The sequence below is a fragment of the Lampetra planeri genome, chromosome 35 (genome assembly GCF_965212315.1).
Source record: "Lampetra planeri chromosome 35, kcLamPlan1.2.h2, whole genome shotgun sequence".
Classification (NCBI taxonomy): Eukaryota; Metazoa; Chordata; class Hyperoartia; order Petromyzontiformes; family Petromyzontidae; genus Lampetra; species Lampetra planeri.
Genome location: NC_136141.1, coordinates 7,432,254 through 7,455,430, shown reverse-complemented (window position 1 = coordinate 7,455,430; position 23,177 = coordinate 7,432,254). Strand labels below are relative to the sequence as shown.

The 23,177-nt window shown below is 41.7% G+C and overlaps 1 protein-coding gene across 1 annotated transcript in view; it reads right to left on the bottom strand.

Moving 5' to 3' along the window:
• The window catches only part of CFAP52 (cilia and flagella associated protein 52), a 76,494-nt gene that overhangs the window by 37,361 nt on the left and 15,956 nt on the right, over positions 1–23,177 (bottom strand). The window contains exons 5-9 of the mRNA XM_078611113.1: positions 22,088–22,187; positions 21,131–21,247; positions 9,216–9,316; positions 6,704–6,874; positions 3,220–3,368 (exon numbers count right to left, since the gene is read on the bottom strand). Of these exons, the coding sequence (XP_078467239.1) occupies positions 3,220–3,368; positions 6,704–6,874; positions 9,216–9,316; positions 21,131–21,247; positions 22,088–22,187 (638 nt within the window). The remainder of the gene's footprint in view (positions 1–3,219; positions 3,369–6,703; positions 6,875–9,215; positions 9,317–21,130; positions 21,248–22,087; positions 22,188–23,177) is intronic.

The window sequence follows — 23,177 nt, the reverse complement described above, 5'->3', positions numbered from 1 at the left end:
ACCATATAACTCAGTTGTCTTATCCAATATCCGCTGTCCACTTAATGTTGTCAGAATAAAAGGCTTCTTGTTGGAAATGCAACCGTGAAATGTTTCAGACTGAAAGACAGCCTTTCGTGTTGCTCAGAATTACACTTTTGACAATAGTCTCTTGCCTCATGACATAAATTAAATCTGTATTTTGAAGCTCACAGCATGTGGTAGTGTGTTATGTTTTATTCAGAGGACTGATGTGCAACCAGCCCAGTAATCAATTATTTGGGGTACGATGCAGTCAATGTGAATACAAAATGTCAAAGAAAACTTAAAAATGTATTACACGATAAACAGAATGAGTTATAATATAATCGTTATTCACGAACTTGCTATCCGTGACTTTGGCTATCAGCGAATGGCATCTGAAACTCTACGCGACTGCATCGAGAGAGAGAAAGTGATGAGAGAGAATGTGACGAGAAAGTGATGAGATAAAGTGATGATGTTGCGCGCAGCATCATCATAATTTAAGGTGAGTTAATTCATAAACTATTATAAAATATTGACTTAAAACTTTCGTAACTGCAGGCATTCATATTTTATGGTTCTTTCGGTAAAGTCACGTAGATAGGACCAATACTTCTGCCGTGGCTGATCATTATTTTAATGCAGCTGGCTCACACGAAATTGATTTCTCTAAGACGATGGTACTTTGCAAGCCTACTGGCTATCAACAAAGATTCGTTCATGAAGCCATTCGTATTTATAGACACAGACATAATTTCAACCGAGAGGATGGTTATAAGCTCAGAAATCATTGGAAAGATGTCATCAACCACTTTGGGTCATGACTTGATTCGTGTTTTCTTATCAACCTCCACCGTCAGCAGTGTGAGTGTGTAGCGAGATGCAATGCTTTGATTGGTGTAGACCTACTGCCCGTGTCGGAGCCCTCTCCCACATTAACATTAGCTGCCCCGCCCATCTCTAAACCTTTATTAAACAGCTTGCCCTCAGAGGTTAACCTCCCTTGTGTTGCGATCGAAACGTCGTGATATTTTTAATTACTTTAATTTTTCATTTTTGTTATATTTTTTTTGTTATTATCTATCTACGTGACTTTACCGAAAGAACCATAGAATATTATTAAATATATTTTTAACTTTGTATATCATCACCAATTTCTCGTGTTATTATGATACATTTGTATGTATTTAATAACTTACGTATGTGTAAAGGTGTAATTGGGCAAAGACACGCCCTTCCCATGCAGTTAGCCGGTAGTGACGGCCACATGCCGACAGGGGGCAGAAGAGGGGCTGAGCCCCAGTGCTAAGAGACTATGGCCCATGAGGGCCCAACGTTTACCCTATGGAACGGTATGTTGAAAGGGACAGACCCCAGACCCCAGGAGGGGGGCTGGGGGATGACATCACCCCCAGATCCTTCTGGAAGGTTCGGGAGGGAAGGTGTGGCCGGGGCGGGGCGAGCCACGGCACTGCATAAAAGCGGGATCCCTGAACGGTCCCGGCAGTTGTCGTCCAGCTGAAGACAAGAAGCCTCCTGAAGAGAAGAGCCCCAAGGGCAGAGCCGTACCCCTGGCTAGGGTCGGCTCAAGCTAACCAGTGAAGACTGAAGAGAAGAGCCCAAGGGCAGAGTCATACCCCTGGCTAGGGTTGAATCTAGCTATAACCAGTGAAGACCCAAGCTTCACTCAAGGAGGACTTGTAGATTAGCCAGTGAGAGGCTTATTAGTCCGGAGGGGCTACCTCCTTAGGGTATCGGGTGTGAGGGGCCGCTACCCTTCTGTGTTAGGGATTGCTGTTAAATAAAAACCGTGTTGCCTCAGATAAACTCTCTTCTAGTTATTCAATCCACTACATATTTATAATTTAAGGTAACTCATTCCAAAGTTATGTTTCTGTAGGCCAATATCATTAACCGCAAAATTTCTATTCACAAGCATCTCCGGAATGGATCCCTCGCGAATAACAAGGGAATATCGTATGTGAAGGCTGAATAAACACAGCAAATGCAGTTTGTTGTGTTTATATTGCACCACCAGCCTTGCTAGCTCAGTGTTTTAACTCCTAAACCACCGAGCCATTTTCATGTAACTGGTGCTTTACACCTTAATTGCCAAGCCATCCATCTGGGGATTGGTTTGGAAAAATATACAGAGCTACCTACTCTTTCAGTGCTTGTGTTATAATATGTGCTTTAAATATACCTATAAGAGATCTTCGTTCAGAATATATTACTGTAAATATATGGTTGCTCCATCCTTAGCTGTATAGCTTAATTGTCTGTCCGTAGCTTCAAATGATAAAAAATTAACCCGTAAAAACAAAGTTTTTCACTATAAATCCTTTATATGCGTGGCATCGGTTTTATTTTATTATTCATTTCTGTTTTTCTTGAGAAAGAGTTTCATTTTTATCACATTGGTATTTTAAATTAAATATGACATTTTTTTTCCTAAAAATTGGAAAATTTAGGAAAAATTTTTTCACGAAAATAAATTGTCACGCACAACGAGTCTGTGTGCAAAATGTCAGCTCGATTGGATCACGGGAAGTGGGTTAAAAAACGACCGAAAGATTTGCACGGTCGTAAGCGCGCAAGCAAGCAAGCAAGTGAACTTAATATAAAGGATTTAAAAAGACACCTTTGCTCTAACCCTTGGTGCTTGTCGCTTAATATAAATATAACGGGCAAAAATATTCAAAAACTAATTCGTAAAAAATTAACCCGTAAAAACAAAGTTTTTCACTATAAATCCTTTATATGCGTGGCGGCTAGAGTCCTCTCGTCCTCTGGCTTGAGATGGCTGCCACCTATGGGTCAGATGATTGCCTGCCACCAATAAGCAATTGGTAATTAAATATAATTTATTTTTTCCTAAAAAGTGTAAAATTTTGGGGAAAAAATTTCACGAAAATAAATTGTCACGCACAACGAGTCTGTGTGCAAAATGTCAGCTCGATTGGATCACGGGAAGTGGGTTAAAAAACGACCGAAAGATTTTCACGGTCGTAAGCGCGCAAGCAAGCAAGTGAACTTAATATAAAGGATTTAAAAATGTCAACTCAGATGAACTATTTAGGAATGCAGTAAGCAGAGAGGTGGTAGAATATGCATCATGCTGTTGCTTTTGAATGCAATTGCACAGCTATGTCTAAATAACACGACATCGCGTGTATGTGAGCTTATGCACGTAAGTATTGCCGTAAGTATGCTCACCGCTCACGATGCTCTTTCCATTGCGCGCAAACTGGATGGAGTGGCAGGTCATGTTGGGCACAGTGATCCGCAGCAGCTCTTTGCCCGACTGTGTGTGCCACACACGTATGTCCTGACTTGAGCAGGTGGCGAACAGCTCCGATGTGCCACTGGTTATACAACAAGAAAGAATCAGTCAACTTTTTTTTATACTACCGTAATATTCAAATTATAAGACGCAGTTATATCCGCTGTGGTGTACTAGTTATGAATACTGGACTTACAATCCAGAGGTCACTGATACGATGATCTCCCAGTACGGCAGTTAAATCATTGGCGCAAGTTTCTGAAATCTTCAGCCTCTGACCATTCCACGAGTATAAATAGGCATGCCACAGTAAGTTGATCGGCAGGTAATATGGTGTAGCACAGTATGTATACTCCCACCTCTTCCAAATGTATGGCCAGCATGGAAGCGTAAACCAAAATACCCTCTCTCAAACTCTCTCTAGTGGAGGGACTTCTGCCAGGAGTGGCGTGAGCAAGTATTTGCAAGGCCGCACCTATCCCATGATGTAATTGAAAGCAAAAGTTGGGGGTGCACCTGTAATCCACTAGTTGCTTGTACGTAACCAGATTAGTACAACGTTATTCAGATTCAGAACATTTATTTAGACTGGAGGAATCCTATAAGCTACAAAGCTCCTTTTCACAGATGTGCAGGAGGGGGCGGGCCAGAGAGTTACAACAACAAACAATACAAAAAACAATTTGAGTGCAAAGTATAGGAAGGCTCAGCAAGTCACTAAATATAAATGGAAACTTTAAACGCGCATGCCCCCTGCATCAGTCAGTTTGTGGAACTTTTGTACCAAACTGAAACAAGATATGGAGACCTCGTCTTGTACACTGAAGTGTGCAGGCTTCGCGGTAGTAAAATACTGGACCACTTCTTGGCACTACTACTGACAATCAAGTAGTTCCTTGCTCAGAAATCATTGATACTGGGAACAAGAGTGCACCTTACTGGAGAATACGTTTTTATCTTAAATCCCAGGACAAAACGAAACGTAGGCTGGATACATAATATTCTGGTTACTCACGTTTCCCTATAAAAGAGAGACAGCTACAATATGCCTTCTTATGGTAAATTGAATTAAGGTATCATTCATTTTCTTGATTATTCATTTAAAATCTTTAGACATCGCATCCCAACTGACGTATTGACATCGGAGCTCAGAACATAGGATTTCTTCACCGAGCTCTTTCCAGGGACGAGCACGACACACCATGCTGTGAAATGACCCACAAGAGAGATGCACAATCTCTTAAGGGTCATTTCAACAGGTCTCTCGTACTGCAACCACAAGAGCATTATGTAGACAAATGCTTCCGCTCTGTGAGAGTCTATTGACACATTAAGTCATTAAAACTGTAAAAAAAAAGGATGCGAGAATATTACTTTCACGATATCCAGGGATCAGTTTTAGCACAAATTAGGCTCAAGCCCATGATCTCAGCAGTTCTCACTCAGTGCTCCAATAAAGATCGCAGCCTTCCTAGCACCATGGTGGCGAGATGTTAACTACCTCGTCTGGTATACAAAAGGTCGTGGGTTCGATTCAGACTCTGACACATGTAAAGTATATTTGGAATTTGCATATTCTCCCTGTGGTCGCGTGGGCTTTTCTCCGGGTCCTCCAGTTTTTCCCTCCAGATTTATAATCAACGTGCGTTTAGAGTATTGGCTGCTAGAAATGTCCACGTGATAAGCCACTTCGTTGAGCTTTCATTTGTGATCAGGTCGTATCTGAAAAAAAACTGAAAAAGCTCAGTGGGCCTTACCTGGTAAAATAAAAAAAATGTTTGTAGTTTTTATAGAAACATCAAAACCTATATTATAATCTATAACGTTATGCCTAACATATCTTACAGGCCACAAGCTTCCATTAATAATTTGTACAATCTTGCCACGTTTTGTGTCATCCATGTGTAATGAGATGAAAGCATTTTCTTGGTTGGTATTCAGTATTTAAATAGATAGGCATTATTTTCCTGTAATAGGCTTCCTGTTTGCTTGCAAACAGACTGTAAACAATGCGGTCTGGCAGCCCAGGTCAAAACGTGTTTAGAATGTTGATATAATTTAGGTGACCGATGAATATGCCACAATGCCATCCATTAAATTTGGTTTTACACCAGTCACTTTATTCCCACGGAGAGATGATTTACATATACGTGGATAGACATGGGAATTACCCACTGATCTACACAAAAAAGTGCAGTAAGTAGCAAACTGAAAACATTGCAAGAGTAGTTAAAGATATTTTTCATCGTTTGAATGCTCCCTGATGGACACTACTTCAATCTGTTTTGACATAACTGGTGAAAAAACAGAACATGTACAGATTACACTGCTAGTAGTTTGTGGCTCGAGTTTGGAAAAAAGCAAACGCTGCCTTGAAATTCACAGTTTCCAATCAATTAGGCCCTAGAGCTCCTTCACCTCACTCACGTGAGCAAGTGCTCTAAAGCACGTGCTCCATATTTTCTGCTGTTCTGCCCACACTGAACCAAAACGGCACGAAATGTACCATCATCGCCCAGTTTCTAACGAGAACAAAAATTCCAGTGGATCATTGCAGATCACCTGCAGGTGTCCCACGATAAACATGACTCGATCCACACTTGAACCGCAAGCCGTAAAAACGTCTTCGGACCGACCTGACACCACCCTGCTTTACAGGTCAGCTGCAGGTAGCCGTATTGCTGGCCTATTGTTAAAAGGTGAAGCCGTGCAATTACTTGAAGCTCTATAGAGCTCTTCTAGGGTAGTTTGACCCACTCTTTCAAACTGGTCAGACTTTATCACACAGGATACAACATGTTGATCTACTGACTATGGTGTACCCATTTATACTGCAGGGTGGACAGAGGTGTGGTAAATTTTAATAAACTAGCAGCATTATTTCAGCTGCCGTGCCGGGAGATGAATTGAACTGCTGACTACGTGACTGCAAGGAACCATACTCTTTGTTTGTTTCGGTAAAGTCACGTAGGTTTCTAACGATCAATTAAATCACGACGTTTCGGAGGCAACACAAGCCTCTGTCTTCAGGTGGAACCGTCACAGCAAAAATTACTCTAACAGGAGAAGGGAGCTCCAAGAGACACGACCTTAAATACTGGTTAAGGAAAAGGGAGGAGGAGCCAGGATGGGCACAGCCCAGTATTTAAGGTCGTGTCTCTTGGAACTCCCTTCTCCTGTTACAGTAATTTTTGCTGTGACGGTTCCACCTGAAGACGGAGGCTTGTGTTGCCTCCGAAACGTCGTGATTTAATTTGTTTTCCTTTTTTAACCTACGTGACTTTACCGAAAAAACCAAAGAGTATGAACTGCTGACCTCTGGATTACAAGTCATGTGTGCTACCCATTACACTATGACAGCATCCCGTTATATTAGTATTGTAAAACAAAAAAACACACGATTGAAAGCAGCCTTACAATGGAAAGGCAACGTCGTTGACGGGCTCGCTGTGGCACGTGGCGATCATCTCATGAGTGAACTCGGGCAGGTTGAACTGATAGATCTGAGCCACTGCTGTTCCAGCAAAGAACTGGTGACCTTGACCACGCAGGGAAATGGATGTCACTGCACCCTCCAGTGCCACCTTTCTGAACACGAGAAGATAACATGCATCAGTGGGGAGCCAGAACAAAAAAATGAAAGGCACAGGTGCATTCTAAAATTATTACACTCAACTGCATTCAACAAATGTTTTGTATTAGCTTGCTTGGAATATATATGTATATAATTATGAATGCACCTGCACACGACTTCACACTGTGATACAATACAATTCTCAAGTGGATTCTACCCGCACAATAGATGCACATTTGTAGGTCCACTTAAAATACAAAAATACAAGGGATAATACATCAATTGTCAAATTATTTTGTTCACATGTTATATATTTTTGGCAAATGCATGTGACTGCCGTGATTTCTGCTCATTGATAAAACATTTATAGAACTGATACTGTCTACTTAATTGCTCATAACTAGAAAAACGAATAATAATACATAATATTAATTTAAAGCCTTTGTGACTGCACTCTTGGATGCAGGCCTCCCCATACAGTGTCAGCCATGAGGGGATTGTTTGACCACACTTCACTATTCTGGGCAAAAAAAAGGGGTTATTGTGAAAGACAGAAGTACAGAATTGATTAGACATCACTCACGAATGATGCCAGCTGTGGCTGGGTATCGAAGTCAGGTTACCTGATTTGTAGCGTAGTGTGCTAACCACTGTACCAGAACTTAATCCGTTAAAGTATAACAATTAGAATAATTTCATAAACTGTATGCTATCATTGCATTAAGAATCACAGTAACAATAAGTATTCATTCATAGTGGATTGTTGATTTAGGCCACAGAATAATCTGGCCAAATGTCTGTCATAAGGCCTACAATCACCTGACATTGCCAAACTATTTAAACTGCCATGTGTACAAGCATTTAATCGCCAACTATATCTTTTTTCAACTCGCCGGTAAGTTGAAGAACAATTTTCACAACCATATGTATACATATGATACTACATCTCAGTTATTGACATATGCCAATGGTGATTTGTCAATTAACCATTGTAAATGTTAACACGTCGCGTAATCTTAAGGTAACATGATACTGCTATCCCACTACAGGTGAGTAGATTCATAGGTAGCATATAATGCTCATCATTGGCGTGGGTAAATTACAATACTGCACAATTTGAATATATTAATTTGTAAATGTTGTTCCTCTGATGTCGTAAAGAAGTCAGATCAGGTGACACGGTTATTCTGACTTCCTGGATTTACTCTCGACTTCCTGGATTTTATCCTGAAGATGCCTGGTTGACATTTCAATTAAACTTTGTATCTAAATGCTAAGTTTGAGTGTGAAAATTGTTCTTCAATTCACAGGTCAGCTGAAACAAGAATAATTGGAAAAGTTAACACTTGTACAACAAGTTATAAAGTATTTTGTTTGGCTATATCAGGTGGTGAAATGTCTTACAGCAGAAATGTAGCCAGATCATTACGTAGCCTAGCCCAACAATCAATTATGAATCATATTGGCTGAGAAAACCTATGTGTCGGGTGTTAATTGTATAAATGTTAATATTTAGCTAATATTTAAAAATAAGTTCACAACATTCTATATCATTAAATAATACAACATTTAATGTTAAAATTGTATACCTACACACCAAAACAATGATAAAACATTATGACATCTACATAAAAGAGTGGTACTTGAACAGTGAACATGATAACAAATATTGGCAGCAATTTTAGTTTGATTCTGAATTCAGAAGATGATCCAGATGCATGTCACCAACATGTGAAACTCACTGCACTCTTAATGTAGTTATACACAAATTGAGCCTTGTGCTGCTTTGTTGTAAAGCTCAAGAAAAACAGTCCAATTATCCTGAACTGTTGCACAAAATAATATTGTTGTCCATGTTGCTCTTGATTAAGCATTGGCTTTCATATGGAGCAACTTTGAAAGCCGAATAATGTCAGACCTGCATCACGCACCTTTTTTTAAATGCCTTTCAAATGTTTTTGTTGGACAAGCAACAAGTGGTCTGATTGGCTGGCTGAGGTAAGGTGATCATCATGGCAATATGACACAACACATTAACAACATCTTGCGGACTCAATGAGTCGTTCTCAGTAACCTCGTTAACGTAAATCAGGCAAATATTGACAAGTATATTAAATTTCGATTTAAAGCTTTCGTGACTGCAGGGATTCATCTTCTTGGTTCTTTCGGTAAATATAGTATAGTAAAGGTGCACTTGACAAATGTCGTGCGTAATACTTGGCCGTTTCACTAATGCTGCTGAGAATGTGACTGAGTTGCTATGGCTTTTTCTGAAAAAATAACATTTTGTACAGGGGACAGCGATTCCGCTATAGACAATGTATAATGATGATAAATCACATGAGTGACACTTACTGCATTGTCTTGAAGTTGGCTTCCTTGCAAAGTGCAACCACACCATCTCCTGTACCAACCAAAAGCTCTCCAGACTTGAGGAGACTCAAGGCTGTTACTCCCTACCAGGGACAAACAGGAATTGGATTGTTTGTTAATGGAAATGCCCGTTAGATTTTTGCTTGAATCAAATACAGCTCTTTGGAACCATTCAGAACTACAATGACAATTAAGCACACGATGCAACATATAATTGGAGATGTAATGCTCACTAACAAGAACACTCTTTTATCAGGATACATTGCAGGATGATGAGCGATGAATAAAACTGGTGACAATGGCAGCCAAATAATGTGAATCTAATCTCTCTCTGTGTGTCCTCGTGTTGTTGCTCTATTATTTCCTGCAGTCACGAAATCTCCAAATCCCTCATTGACATGCTAATTTCTATACCCCCCCCCCTCTCTCTCTGCCCCCCTCTCTCTATTTAAGGCCTCGACACAGAGGCGTTGTTTCTCTGTGTGCCTATGTGTGTGTGTCTCTCTCTGTGTGTCTGTGTTATCTCTCTCTGCTTATGTGTCTGTCTATGTGTCTCCGTGTCTGTGTTTTGTCTCTCTCTCAAATTTAGCAATCTTTGGAAGAACGTAATCACCAAGTAGGGTGTTGACTGTTGTGTTAGCCGACTCACTGTGTTGTATTGCATTATATTTCTAAGTTTACTAGGTTTGTTTTCTCTTTCATTTGTACCTGATGATGGTTGCTTGTGTTGCAATCGAAACGTCGCATGCTATCATTTATTTCTTTTTTATTTCTCAAAATCAAGTTTGAACCACCTCTACGGGGAGGTTTTAAGTTTGTGTTCTCTCTCTCTGTGTCTCTGTGTTGTCTCTCTCTGCTTGTGTGTCTGTCTTTGTGTCTCCGTGTCTGGGTCTTGTCTCTCTCTCAAATTCCACACTTAACTTCTAATTTAGCAATCTTTGGAAGAATGTAATCAACTGTGTTGCATTGCATTACATTTCCAAATTTTATTAAGTTTATTTTTATTAAGTGTGTTTTCTCTCTCTGTGTGTCTTTGTGTTGTCTCTCTAGTATTTCCTGCAGTTTGGTTTCTCTCTCTCTGTGTGTCTCTGTTGTCTCTCTCTGCTTGTGTGTCGGTATTTGTGTCTGTGTTTTGTCTCTCTCTCACATTTAGAAATCTTTGGAAGAACGTAATCAACCAGGTAGAGTGTTGACTGTTATGTTAGCCGAATCTCTGTGTTGTATTGCATTATCTTTCTAAGTTTACTAGGGTTGTTTTAACTTTCATTTGTACCTGATGACGATCGCTTGTGTTGCAATCGAAACGTCGTATGCTATTATTTAATTTAAAAATATTTCTACGTGACTTTACCGAAAGAACCAAAGAGTAACCAAAAGGAAAGTGGAGTGATTCCATAACAGCCTGAATGTAAGAAATACATTGTATTCCAGTATATCAGCTGACATAAATGTGTACGACCTTATGTGGAAAAGCCACCAAATTGAGGCATTCTTAATGAAACACTGATATGATAATTTGCAATAGTGGAAACTGAATATTTCAATGTTATTTCTTAAATGACATTCAGTAGCTGTTACAAAGCCAAGTGAATAACAACCTCTTCAAGCAGAAACACACCTAGAACAATTGCCTTTGTTCAAGAGCCTCAACATTGTTTGGAAAGATCTTGCATTAGAATGCATGGGCAATTTATTTTAGTTAATCTAAATATGTTAACCAGATATAAACGTCTGTGATGTCTCACGAGAGAAATATATCATTTTTGGATAAACATTAAATTTTTAGCTAATACATTCTAAGTTTATTATATTTTTGTCATATATCTCTAAATTAGGTTGCAATGACAGAGCGTTTGACTCACACTTGGCCATCAAATCTCCAAAGCCTCTAAAATAAAATAAAAACACTTTGTTGGATGTCAACAGTAGTTGTCATGTGGAAATACTGGCCCCATCATGTTAATATGGAATTAATATTATTGACTCCGGTACATTAATGAAGATGAGAATTGCCCTATACTTGTATGGCACCTTGTTATTTATCCGAGTTATGCAGGCCTGCCGCCAATGATCGGAAACAACAACACTTTAGATCTGCTGCTCTTGGTAATCTTGTTGTTGTTAAACAAACCCCGCCTAAAGACGACTCATGAATGCGTTTCAGAAGGTGGGCCCTTTCACGTGGATTTTACTACCCGACAAACTCAAGAACACAAAACCTTGAGTTCAACCGCTTCAAGAGAGACCTTAAAATTAATTTTAAAAACACAGTGTGACGAGTCAGAAATGCGCATTAGAGATTCTATTAGCATGATTTTGCATTTGTTAAATGACTATTTACATTACGTTACATGAGCAGGGGAATGTATTTTCACGATCTAAATACAAAATCCAACAACAGATTATTAAAAAGTAACATTATACGAACCGAGTTAAATAAAAATAAATGTTAAGTGGTGTAATGTTCTGAAAAGAATATACACAATGCCATTGAGAATATTTGAACGGTCCCCGTCACACTGCTGAATTGGTTAAAAGAACTGCAGGAAATGTGGATGAATTATTCACCGTGAAGAGGATTATTGATGAGCGTGTCAAATCATGAGGAAAGAACTTCAACATTTGTAGCATGCCACATGATCGAATCCCAGGGGTCACAACACCAAACGGTGACATGAGGGCAGTCGGGAGCCCAACAATTTTACAATACCTATGGCTTGGAATAGATGCATTACCAAGGCGATGACATTTAAAAAAAAAAAATTTCGAACACGTGGATTGGAAAGTATTTTTTTCAAGTTTTAGAATATCAAATCGTTGTTTTTGCTATTACCTTCATTAAAAGTATATACATTTGCAACTTAATAACATGAACATGGAGTGGGATTGAGCATCATTGGCAGTCATGGTTAACATCAATTCAGCGTGATATCCAAACCAATCCTGGGCCCCTCATCTCACTGCACCTGCCCTACGAGCGTTACACAACCTCCATTACCAAGGGCGAGTAAACAGACTGTTATCAAACTGTGGCTTCAAAAAGAGCTGTAAAAAGATTTGTTTTAATCCATGTTGTTATTAATCATAACAATAAAAACAAGTAAAGCAAAGAATATAGTCAGTATACTATGTATTTTTGTGATTTTCAGGCGGTCTAAGGTTTTTGGTCATAAATATTACATTCAAGATGAAAAGGTCATCACAGCAAGTGCTGCGAATGGCACTGCACCTTGTCATCACTTTCTTCCTTTTGCAAGATCCGACAATTAATGTAGAGTTGACCCCCAACTTTTGAATTCAGCTCACACAATATCCCACCACCTTCCCTTTGTCACCAACTTATGTGTCCATGTATCACTGTAATGTCTCATTCTTATTTGTGGATCGAGCATTGCGTCAACACATAACGACGCAATGCCCGATCCACAAAAACGAAGGAGACATTACAGCAGTGGCGGCTCCTGCAAAATCTCTCAGGGGGGGCAAATGTCTGGATGATTGATAAGGATAAGGTCCACCCATGCAATGGATAAATTAACAGCTTAAGCATGTAAAGGCAACTTCACTTCTTTAATATTAATGAAAAATAAAGTGACTCTTACAATACATCTTGTTTGTTTCTATACTCACTATTAAAACAAATCACTCAAGTTTCTTTTATTAAAGATTCCACTAGGTGGCGACAAATTATATTGTTGGATGAAACGTGCTTACGTATGATGACGTAAGCACGTATGATGACGTAAGCACGTTAGGGCGAGCCCTCCCGGAAGCCATAGAGAATGCATTGCAGCGCCCCCGTTCGAAAAAAAACATCTTTGAATGTAAGTCTATGGGACCACTCGGGACGATTCTCAGCTGGAGGGAAATCGCCCAAAAAGAGGCGGTACTCCACAGAACGTAGCATGACGCTGATTGGACTATATCCAGAGGCACAGTGACGGCTAGTGTGACTCTGTGGTTGAATGACATTGGTGGTGCGTCGCCCAATCGCCCTAATGAAGAAACCGCCCCTGCATTACAGCGATACACTCCGCTGCTTCTAACGCGGTTATCTGGCTTGACCACTTCAATGTGAAATTGTAGTTGTTGCTCTGCATCTCCGTCAGCCATACGAAAGAAGATGTGTCCACTCCAATGTAAGTACATTCATAATCGCATAACAATTATAACCTAACTCAAACAAAGGTTTTCATAGCCAACACATTGATGCGTATATTCTATGGGTCTTTCGGTAAAGCCACGTAGATATAAAAATAATAAAAAATATCATGACGTTTCGATCGCAAAACAAGCAATCGTCTTCAGGTGAGAATACGATTGCTTAAAAAAAGCTTTAAGTCAATGATACGTATGTTTTTGGCTTTCACCACATTGTAGTTTTATGCTATTTTTTGTCAATAGCACCCATAAAATCGTCATATTTACAGATATCACTTATGCTTGCCAATGTATTGATCAAAATCTGACCAATATCAAGCAGTGTGCTTAAGCAGTGTGCTGCTTCAGATGAAACAGCACTCATAATATGCCCTGTTCCATGCTGCACACGTATCTCACCCACCGTGACATCTTTCCGATTAAATCTACAATGCCTTCCTATCATATTTTGTTGTGAACTTCACCATTGAATTACAAGGTGTAGGATTAGATTTACGAGTGTGGAATTTTCCTGTCAACATTTGTCTCCAAATAGAAATGTACGTATTAATTACAGCATGAAAAACATGTTGAATTAACTGTAAAGCAATAAAGCATCATCAGCTAAATCAAGATTTGAATTTGTAAACTGGTAACTTAATAGGGTCACCATCAGTCTCTGAGCACCCTGAGTAATATCATTTATGCATTTTTTTGCCTGAATTTTTTGGTTATCTGTTACTGGCACGTTTTACATTTCTAAAGTCATGCAATTATGAGGTCCAGGATTACATTCATAACTGGGAAATGTAAGCTTTTTTCACCATAAAAATATATTTGTAAAATTTAGTCTGGTGAATATATAATATTTGTGTTAAGATATGTGTTTGGGTACTTGTTTTGTGTATTTATGTTACAGCTCAGTAATCTTTTAATGTTTCCTTTGAAAGAGCCTTATTACTGTAAAGGCTCGAGGTGATTTTCAATTTCATATGCGAGTGGTTCATCTACTGGCCCTTTGATTACAATCCCCATTCACGTGGCAGAGGTATGGGCAGAACAACCACCACTGACTTCCCACAAATTGCTTTTCATTTATCAAGCCTGTAGGGTAGAAAGGTTGTCTACGCTTGACTGCAATATAAACTTGCACCTTCCAATTGTGAGAAGCATATTCTAACTACTATTCCCCCTGGGGCCTTCATATATATACAACAACCGCCATTCGCTACTAAGTGGCGGTGACATCACCACGACGTTTGTGCCAAGCTATTTGCACGTTGAGGCCAAGTGAAGTGTCAAACGCCCTCTGGCAGGAGGTCACGAGGCAGACCCAGGTGCCACGGGTCGACTGACTGAGATGACTGGCTGATGCACCACCTGTGCCCTCTACTGTGCCAACTTCCTGTGCTTTAGCCACCTGGCACTCCGCTCGTTGTTTTGAGCGTCACTCCTCCCGCCTCCGTTGTTGTTGGAGGGCGACTGCCTCCAACTGCCCAGTAGCGTCCTTCACGAGCCTCCTCTACAGAGGCCAATCTTGACACTGCTGGTACCAGTCATCGACAAGTCCACTCAGCTCCACATCCTCCTGTACCACATCACTCCATCTCTTCTCTAGCCTGTGCTGCGCTTGTTTAGCCCCCTCTATCTGGCCGAACAAAAGCTGTTTAGGCATGCAGCGGCTGGGCATGCGGGCTATATGACCCAGTCAATGCAGCCTTGCCTGCCGGAGGAGCTCACCGATGGGACTTTGTCCAGATATTTCAAGGATATGTGAGCTCCTCATACAATCCAGCCTGGTTAAACCCAGGATGGATCGTAGGCAGGCAAGCCTACATGTTTCTAACCGGCGAAGATGTTCCATTAGGGGGGTCCACGTTTCGCAAGCGTAGAGAAGGGAGGGAATGACTGTGGCCGAGAAGACCTGAAGCTTCGTGCGGGGCGACAGACCAGGTAGCTTCCACACAGCTTTACACAACCGATGAAAAGATAATGCCGCTCTACTGATTCGGAGTGAGACCTCTGCTGTCAAAGCGGAGCCGGTCATGAGCACACTGGCCAGGTATGGGAAACTCTCCACTCTCTTCACAACTGCCCTATCACCAATTGGGAGTTGTGGGGGTGGAGTGTCCAATGCTACAAAATACCCAGGCAGGTGCTTAGTTTTGGTGGGGCTGATGATAAGTCCCCACCTCTTAGTGGCAAGCTCCAGGTTCAGCAGCAGCGTCTCCATCTCCTCCTCTGAGTGAGCAGCAATTACCAGATCATCGGCATACATAACATGGTTGAGCAATAGGGAGCTATCCCTTTTCCGCACCCAGGCATCAGTCTCCCATTGTATCTGTACCAGATGGAAATTCCTCCGGTACAGCTATTGAAGGCTTCACGAACGTGGTCGAAATAGATGTTAAATAATTAATGTGGGAGCCAGAGGACATCCCCGTCGCACCCCAAGGTGAACAGGGAATGGCTCCGACTCTTAGCCACGCAGTTTTACCCGGGCCCGCTCACCAGCAGCGGGTCAAGGACTCCGAAAGTACGAAGAACCCAGAGCCCAAGCCTACTGATGGCATCATAGGCCTTGACCAGGTTAATAAAACAGAGATGTAGGTCTTGTTGGAATTTCTTACACCTCTGCTGGTGGCCCCCCTTCTTAAATAGGGGGACCACCAGGGCATCCTTCCAATTCTGCGGAACCCGTCCAGTGGTCCAGACTGTTGTTATGATGTCATGTAGGGCAGTCTGTGCACAAATGCCACCCTCCCTCAGCATTTCGCTTGGGAGATCATCTCTGCCTGGTGCCTTTCTCTGGTCTCAGGCTCTGGATCGCCTTCAGTACTTCCTCAACAGATGGCACCTCAGCCAGCCACTCATAGGGGGTGACATCTTCCAATGTTTGAGGCACCGCAGCCTCAGCAGGGTCATCCCCACTTTGTCCCATGATGTTTTCCAGGCTGAGGGATTTCCCCTCCCCCAGGACCTCACAAAAATGCCCAGCAAATCTGCAAACCTGTTCCTGGGGGTCGGAGATTGGATCACCGTTCTTTCCCCTAATAATGACAATAGGTGTGGCACTGCAGGTTACTTTTTTGATAGAGTTAAGGAGCAATTTGTGATCGCAGGCCATTGAGGCAGACTCCATCTCCTCAGCAACCCGCGACCACCAACTATCCTTGCAGCACCTCACGGCTCTCCGAAACTCTGAGCGAAGGCTGCGGTAAGCCTCCTCATTTTCTGACGTGGGATGCTGTACACGATGAGAGTGGGCCTGTCGCTTTTTCTCAGCCAGCCTGAACACCTCCTCTGTCAGCCAGGGTCTCTGGGGAGGTCTGGACCGTGTACCCAAAGCAGCCATTGCAGCTGCATGAGCCACAGTCCTAAACCTGGCCCATTTCCCCTCGACATCAGGAGGAGTGGGGAACGATGCCAACCCCAGCAGAAAGTGATGATGAAATTCTCGCTTGGAACTTTCATCACCTAGCTGAGACCATGCCACTATGGGTTTGAATGGTGTCCTGGGTGTACACCCACCGGAGTGGAAAAATGGCAGGCACATTTTATAGATGACAAGTCGATGGTCAGTGGACATATCAGCTCCATGGTAGGTCCTGGTGTCAAGGACATGGGCCCGCATCTGCTGTTCCGTCACTATGTAGTCCAGCAGATGTTCTTGCTTGGACCCGGCATGCATCCAAGATGTTGTGTGGATATGCCGATGCCGGAACAGCGTGTTGGTAATTACAAGCCTATGTGCTGCACAAAAATCAAGCAGCCTCCTACCATTGTTATTGAGCTGATCTGGCCCATGCCTTCCAATCACTCCAGACCAGGTGCTAGCATCATGACCAACTCGGGAATTGAAGTCACCCAACAAGATGGCTCTATCCCGAGGGGCCGCTTTGGCCAGCACCTGTGACAGGAGTTCATAGAAGGAATCTGACTCATCGGCCTTGCTGCATCCCTCCACGGATGCTCGTCTTCGGTGGGGGCATAAGTAACCATAACCACCACTCCTCACCTCTGGTTGATGGGAAGGCGAGCCCAAAGTAGTCTGGGGCTTACATCTTCCCACACCTCACCGCCACGCGCCCACGCCCCCTTCACTCCCTGTTGTTTATCAGTCTCCTGCCCCGAGTCAAGGACTGTCCACCCCTCGTGGTAGCAGGAGCCAGAGCCGGTCCACCGGACCTCCTGAATACCAGAGATCTAGGTGGTACCGGTCCAGCTCCTGACAGAGGAGTGGCAGCCTCTCCTCCGCAGTGAGCGTTTGAACATTCCACGTGGCCATATGTAGTGGCTTTTTGTTACTTCTGGAGGAGCCCCAAGGGTAAGGATTCAGTCTCCTGGCTCTGCCAAATGGGGTTTGGCCAGGAGACATCATAGTCACCTGCCACCCCGGGGCCTCCGGCACAAGCTTAATACATTTTTTTTGTCCAGCAAAAACAACCTCCTCCCTCTTCGTGGTGCCAGACGGCAACGCTGTGGTGGGCAGTGCCGTGGGGGGAGGGCCAATTTAGATTGGCCTTTTCCTTCATGGCCATTGTAACCACGACAGCAGCCAAATGGGAGCTCTGGACGGGTGCGAGGGGCTGGTAACCCCTCCACCTTCAATTAATTACCACCAAACCACGATTAACAGGACCCTGCGGGGTGGGCTGGTAGGAACGAACAATTGAATGGCTATAATAAAATGAAATGGCAAAAAATGGCCGCCAATAAGTGGATGCCCCGTGGCCCCGCCCTCCACCCGCGTAACCCCGCCCCGGCCACCCGTGGCCCCGCCCCATCTCGGTGTCTCCGGCCCCAGCTCGTTGCCCCGCCCCTTACCGCCGTAACCCCGCCCCAACCCCGCGTAGCCCCGCCCTCCACCTCGTGCCCACGCCCCCTGCCGCCGTTGCCCCGCCCAGCCCCACGTAGCCCCGCCCCCTGCCGCTGTAGCCCCGCCCAATACACCCCTAGCGGGGGAGAGATTCCCAGGCCTGGCTCTAGGCTGGAAAGCCGCCGACGAGGAGGGGGTAGGGAGTTGTTTTTTTAATGTAAAAGCTTTAAATCTAAATGTTTCTACTAAAAAACATCAGGGAATGTAACATTTTTAAACATTAACTCCCTTTCACACATGCGGGGGTACGATACGAAGGGAGAGTTTGAGGCCTAGGTCTAGGCTTTAGGCCTAGCTATAGGCTTTAGGGCACCGTGAGTTAATTTTTAATTTATCTGTTTTAATTATTTATGTAAAAGCTTTAAATTTAAATGTTTCTATTTAAAAGCATCAGGGAATGTAACATTGTTAAACATTAACTCTCTTGCACACACGATGGGGGAACGATATGAAGGGAGAGTTTAAGGCGTTGTTCAAGGCTTGAGGCCTAGCTGTAGGCTTTAGGCCGCCGTGAGTTAATTTTTAATTTAAATGTTTTTATTATTTATGTAAAAGCTTTAAATTTAAATGTTTCTATTTAAAAGCATCAAGGAATGTAACATTGTTAAACATTAACTCCCTTGCACACACGCGGGGGTACGATACGAAGGGAGACTTTGAGGCCTAGTTCTAGGCTTTAGGCCTAGCTGTAGGCTTTAGGGCGCTGTGAGTTTTTTATTTATTTTCAAAGTTTTTATTAAAAGCTATCTCAGGGAATTATAAGGGAATGTTACACGTGTTTAGCCAGGAAAGCCTCATTAATTTAAATGTTTTAATTAAAAGCTATCTGAGGGAATTATAAGGGAATGTTACACTTGTTTAGCCAGGAAAGCCTCACAGAGTCTAAAGGTTTTTGTAGGGTCATGCCAAGTGTTTGCAGTAGGGGGCGATGTTGCTACACGGACGGACGGACAAACGGACGGAAGATATAATCTATTGTAGGCTGGTCCACTTCGTTCCTACCAGTAAAATATATATGTACATATACAGTATATAACATGCATGCGTCGGTGTCTTGAATAACCTGTTTTATTATGCGGTCTACTATAGACTGCATATGTTTTTACGATTGTGCTGAAGGGCTCTCCGATGTGTTTCTGGGTTGTACTATATTTGTTGTTCGGCATTTAGGTCCGACGTTTGCTCCTGAAGGAGCTCCCAGCAAGTGGAGTGAAACATTGGACATCGTGCCAAACAACACACGGTACAACCCAGAAACACATTGGAGAGGTGTAAAATAGAATACAATTGTAGATTTGTGTATTTTAAAACGAGGTTAGAGCCCAACTGCTATATATATGATCTAATATATTATATAAAGGTCATATTTATGCACTCGTATTTCCATGAGTCCAGACCAGATATTTAACTCATCAATACCACCCGGGGTGACATCACTTTCGTGGTTTCAATGTCTTTAAATGACCAGCAACAGTGAATAATGTGATAACCATTTGAAATGAGTGTGGTTATCAAATAATGTATTTGTATTACACATTGGTATCGCTAACGTTTTACTACCTTAGGTGATACCAATTTCTGCTCTGGTTCACGGACAAAATCCATACTTGATTTGAAGCTTTCGTGACTGCAGAAATTACTCTTTAGTTCTTTCGGTAAAGTCACATTTTCTACGCTACTATACCAACAAGTGGACTATGTCCACTTATGCAAGCCATGACTGAAAACCAAACTCAGATCATTGGGATCATAGCACAGTGCACTAACCAGAATGCCACCACTCCACCCAAGTTTCACCAGTATGACAATACAAATTCCATCTCAAGCATTACAATAATAAAAAATATAGTAGGTTAATATTTTTGGCCAGTGTTGTTTAATGCAGAGTTGTAAATAATTTAGATGGAATGACTCATAGCTGGAGACTCCACTTAAAATACATTTGAATGCGTCAGGGGACCACGTGTCAAAGTGACATGCATCTATGAATCAAGATAGTGAGATCTTATGTCATAAAGAGGCTGGAAAGATCATTTATGTAGTTCAGAGCCAAAGTTGTTTCATCACCATTTATTTTTGAAAACATAAAGTCAGTTAAGACTATATTACCTATTGTCCACGATCTGCAACATCATCCAGTGATTTCCACTGAAACTGTGTATAGTGAAATATCTCTGATACGTGACACTCTTTTCCATGATTTTATAATGTCCCAGTTCTTTTGGCTGAACCGTTATTCTTCAATATTATCAATTGATCAGCACTCCTATTGATTCACACATATTCCAGATGAGGAGTTAAAGATAGGCAATATTTTTCCTGTTTTCCACAGCAAGATGATAAAGATGATGCTGATAAGATTATGATGACAATGCTAATGAAGTTCACACGGTCACCCATGGATAACAGGATCAAGCATGGAGAGGAAGAAAGATAATAAATTGACTATGGAGATGATATACATGTTGAGCTTCTTTTGCACCGTACGATGCTAATCGTGCAAATCAGGGGTGCGGGGGAAGGACAATACACTAAACACACAAAATTATGATGAATATGCAGGAAAACATGAGATAATCATGATAACAGGATGATGATAATGATGAAGAGGATGGATAATGATAAGACAATAATGGATGTTGGAGATGCAGATAAAAAAAATGAAGGTGATAATGATGTATGATGATCCGTTCAAAGATGAAGGGGTCACAGCAGAAGGGTAGAGCCGTAGTTTCAGCAGTTTCATGCATGTGTGTAACAATGTTAGTGGAAAAGTGGATTGCACTTGGTTTCTGAGGTCAAGACCAGTCGATACGGTAAACATTTTACTTTGCTTTTCAGTAGCTTTATATTTTATTTAAAAACAAAGACATGTTACCAGTGTGAACTTGTTCTTCTCCGGACCATAGCTGTTGAGCAGCTTCGTTTTGAGATTAACCTTCAAGATGTCTCCACTTGTGGTGCCACAGTAAAAGAAGCTGTCATCTGGTGCCACCTAGACTCGGACAACAAGCACCACCACCACCATGACCGTTGAGGTTTTTCACAAATAACGGTTTATCCAAATGTAATATTTGCATCCAAGAACAAACGGGCGACAATCCTCCATTCTGGATCCCTCCACACATCCCAAAGTTCATTGACCCAGAGAGGACATTACAGCTATGAACCATTTTAAAGATCTTTTTTTTTTTACATAAGCCATTGACAATTGTGCTGAGGCCATCACACTTCTAATGCCTAAAATCCAGGAAAGGTGTCACAAGGGAAGGTGGAGGCTTCAAGTTATTGGAAAAATCTGACAGTTAAATTTCATATATCTGGCTTCTGACCCACTCTGTAGGAATGTTTGAGTAATGCCTGAACATAACAAGGCTGGATTGGCAATGTTAACATATTCACATGCAGAGCACAGTATTAAGCAAATGTTTGTTGTGGAGGAATTAAAACTATTCCTAATTCATCATATAAATTTGAGTTTATTCATTACCAGCTGAATAAATCCGTAAAACAGATAATTGACATCAAGGCAAGCCCACACAAAACAAAAAAAGGTTTAATTACTTTTCCATAACTGTTTATCGTAAATAAGTGACATCGCAACTGATCTGAGGCACCCTGCCATCCAATGCGGTGAAGTAAGACAATAAAAAATAAAACCATACAAACTTACATGGAAAACCTGAATCCAATCGTGGATGAAAAATGGCTGTAATTATTATTAATTTCAAAGGAACATCATATCATGCATATACCTGTGGTTGAACATATACATGATTTGTTCTGCCACAAATGCAAGAAGGAATGAGTACAAGGATGGAGGATATCTACTTACTGCCACACACTTGATTATCCTCTTAAGTTGACCTGTCTGGCAGTCTGTAGGTCGAATTTTACGGTTGGGGACGTCCAGTTGCCATACCCGAATGGTGTCACTGAGGAATATTATAAGAAGCACATAAAAGTTGATGAGAAAAGTGCAGTTTCCAAAATATGAAGAATGTTTGTGTTGCATGTTGTGTTTCACTCTCACGACAACATATCAAATGTTACTCGATGAGAAAATTAAGCAATTTCTCTTTTAGTACCTCGATATTGTTATTCAGAAAAGTGTTTTTTACAATAATATCATAACTGTAAATATGAGAACACTTTCTAGCAAAGACTGTAGTATCAGTATAAAGTTTGGAGCACATAAAAGACAAAATGTTTCACACACCTCATGAGATACTAAGTAACCAAATAAATTTAAAGGGGGAAAATTGATGGTGCATGCTAACGCACACGTACTCGTGAACCGCTGTGCCAGTGCATCAGTGGTGTTCACTTGAATCTGCCACAGTGCACATGGCAGTAGTGGCCAAACAACCCATCACTAGGTGCAGCTCAATAATACAATTTCAGGAACAACGTAATTTTGAAGTGGGAGCAGTTCCGGTAACTCGGCCCTGGCAGCGGAGCCAGACACGAGTACTCCAGGGCTGCTCTTACAGAATGCTACATTTTAAACTCCACAGCCAATTAGGGTGAGTGAACCATAACCACCCGAGATGACCATCGTGCGTGACCCACTCAGCGCATGTCTTGTGGCTCTCAGCCCTGTGAATGCGATGTCGCTCATAGCATCTGAATGTTTGACAACCACTGGTAGATATATAGCGAATGAGTCATGAGTCATACTGTCAATTGAAAACATATTTTACAGTTAATATGTCGTAATTTACATTGAAAAAACGTAAAGTTTATACATTCTTGCTTAGGCACAACATACTTCGGGTTATCAGAACTGTGTTGAATTATGTTGTTTGAATGTGTTTTTAAAAGCAATTGAATCAATTAAAATTTTACTTTGAACAGATTTTTTTTGGAATGTATTGTATTTTTATAGAATTACGATAGTAATACACAAATATTCTTTGGGTCTT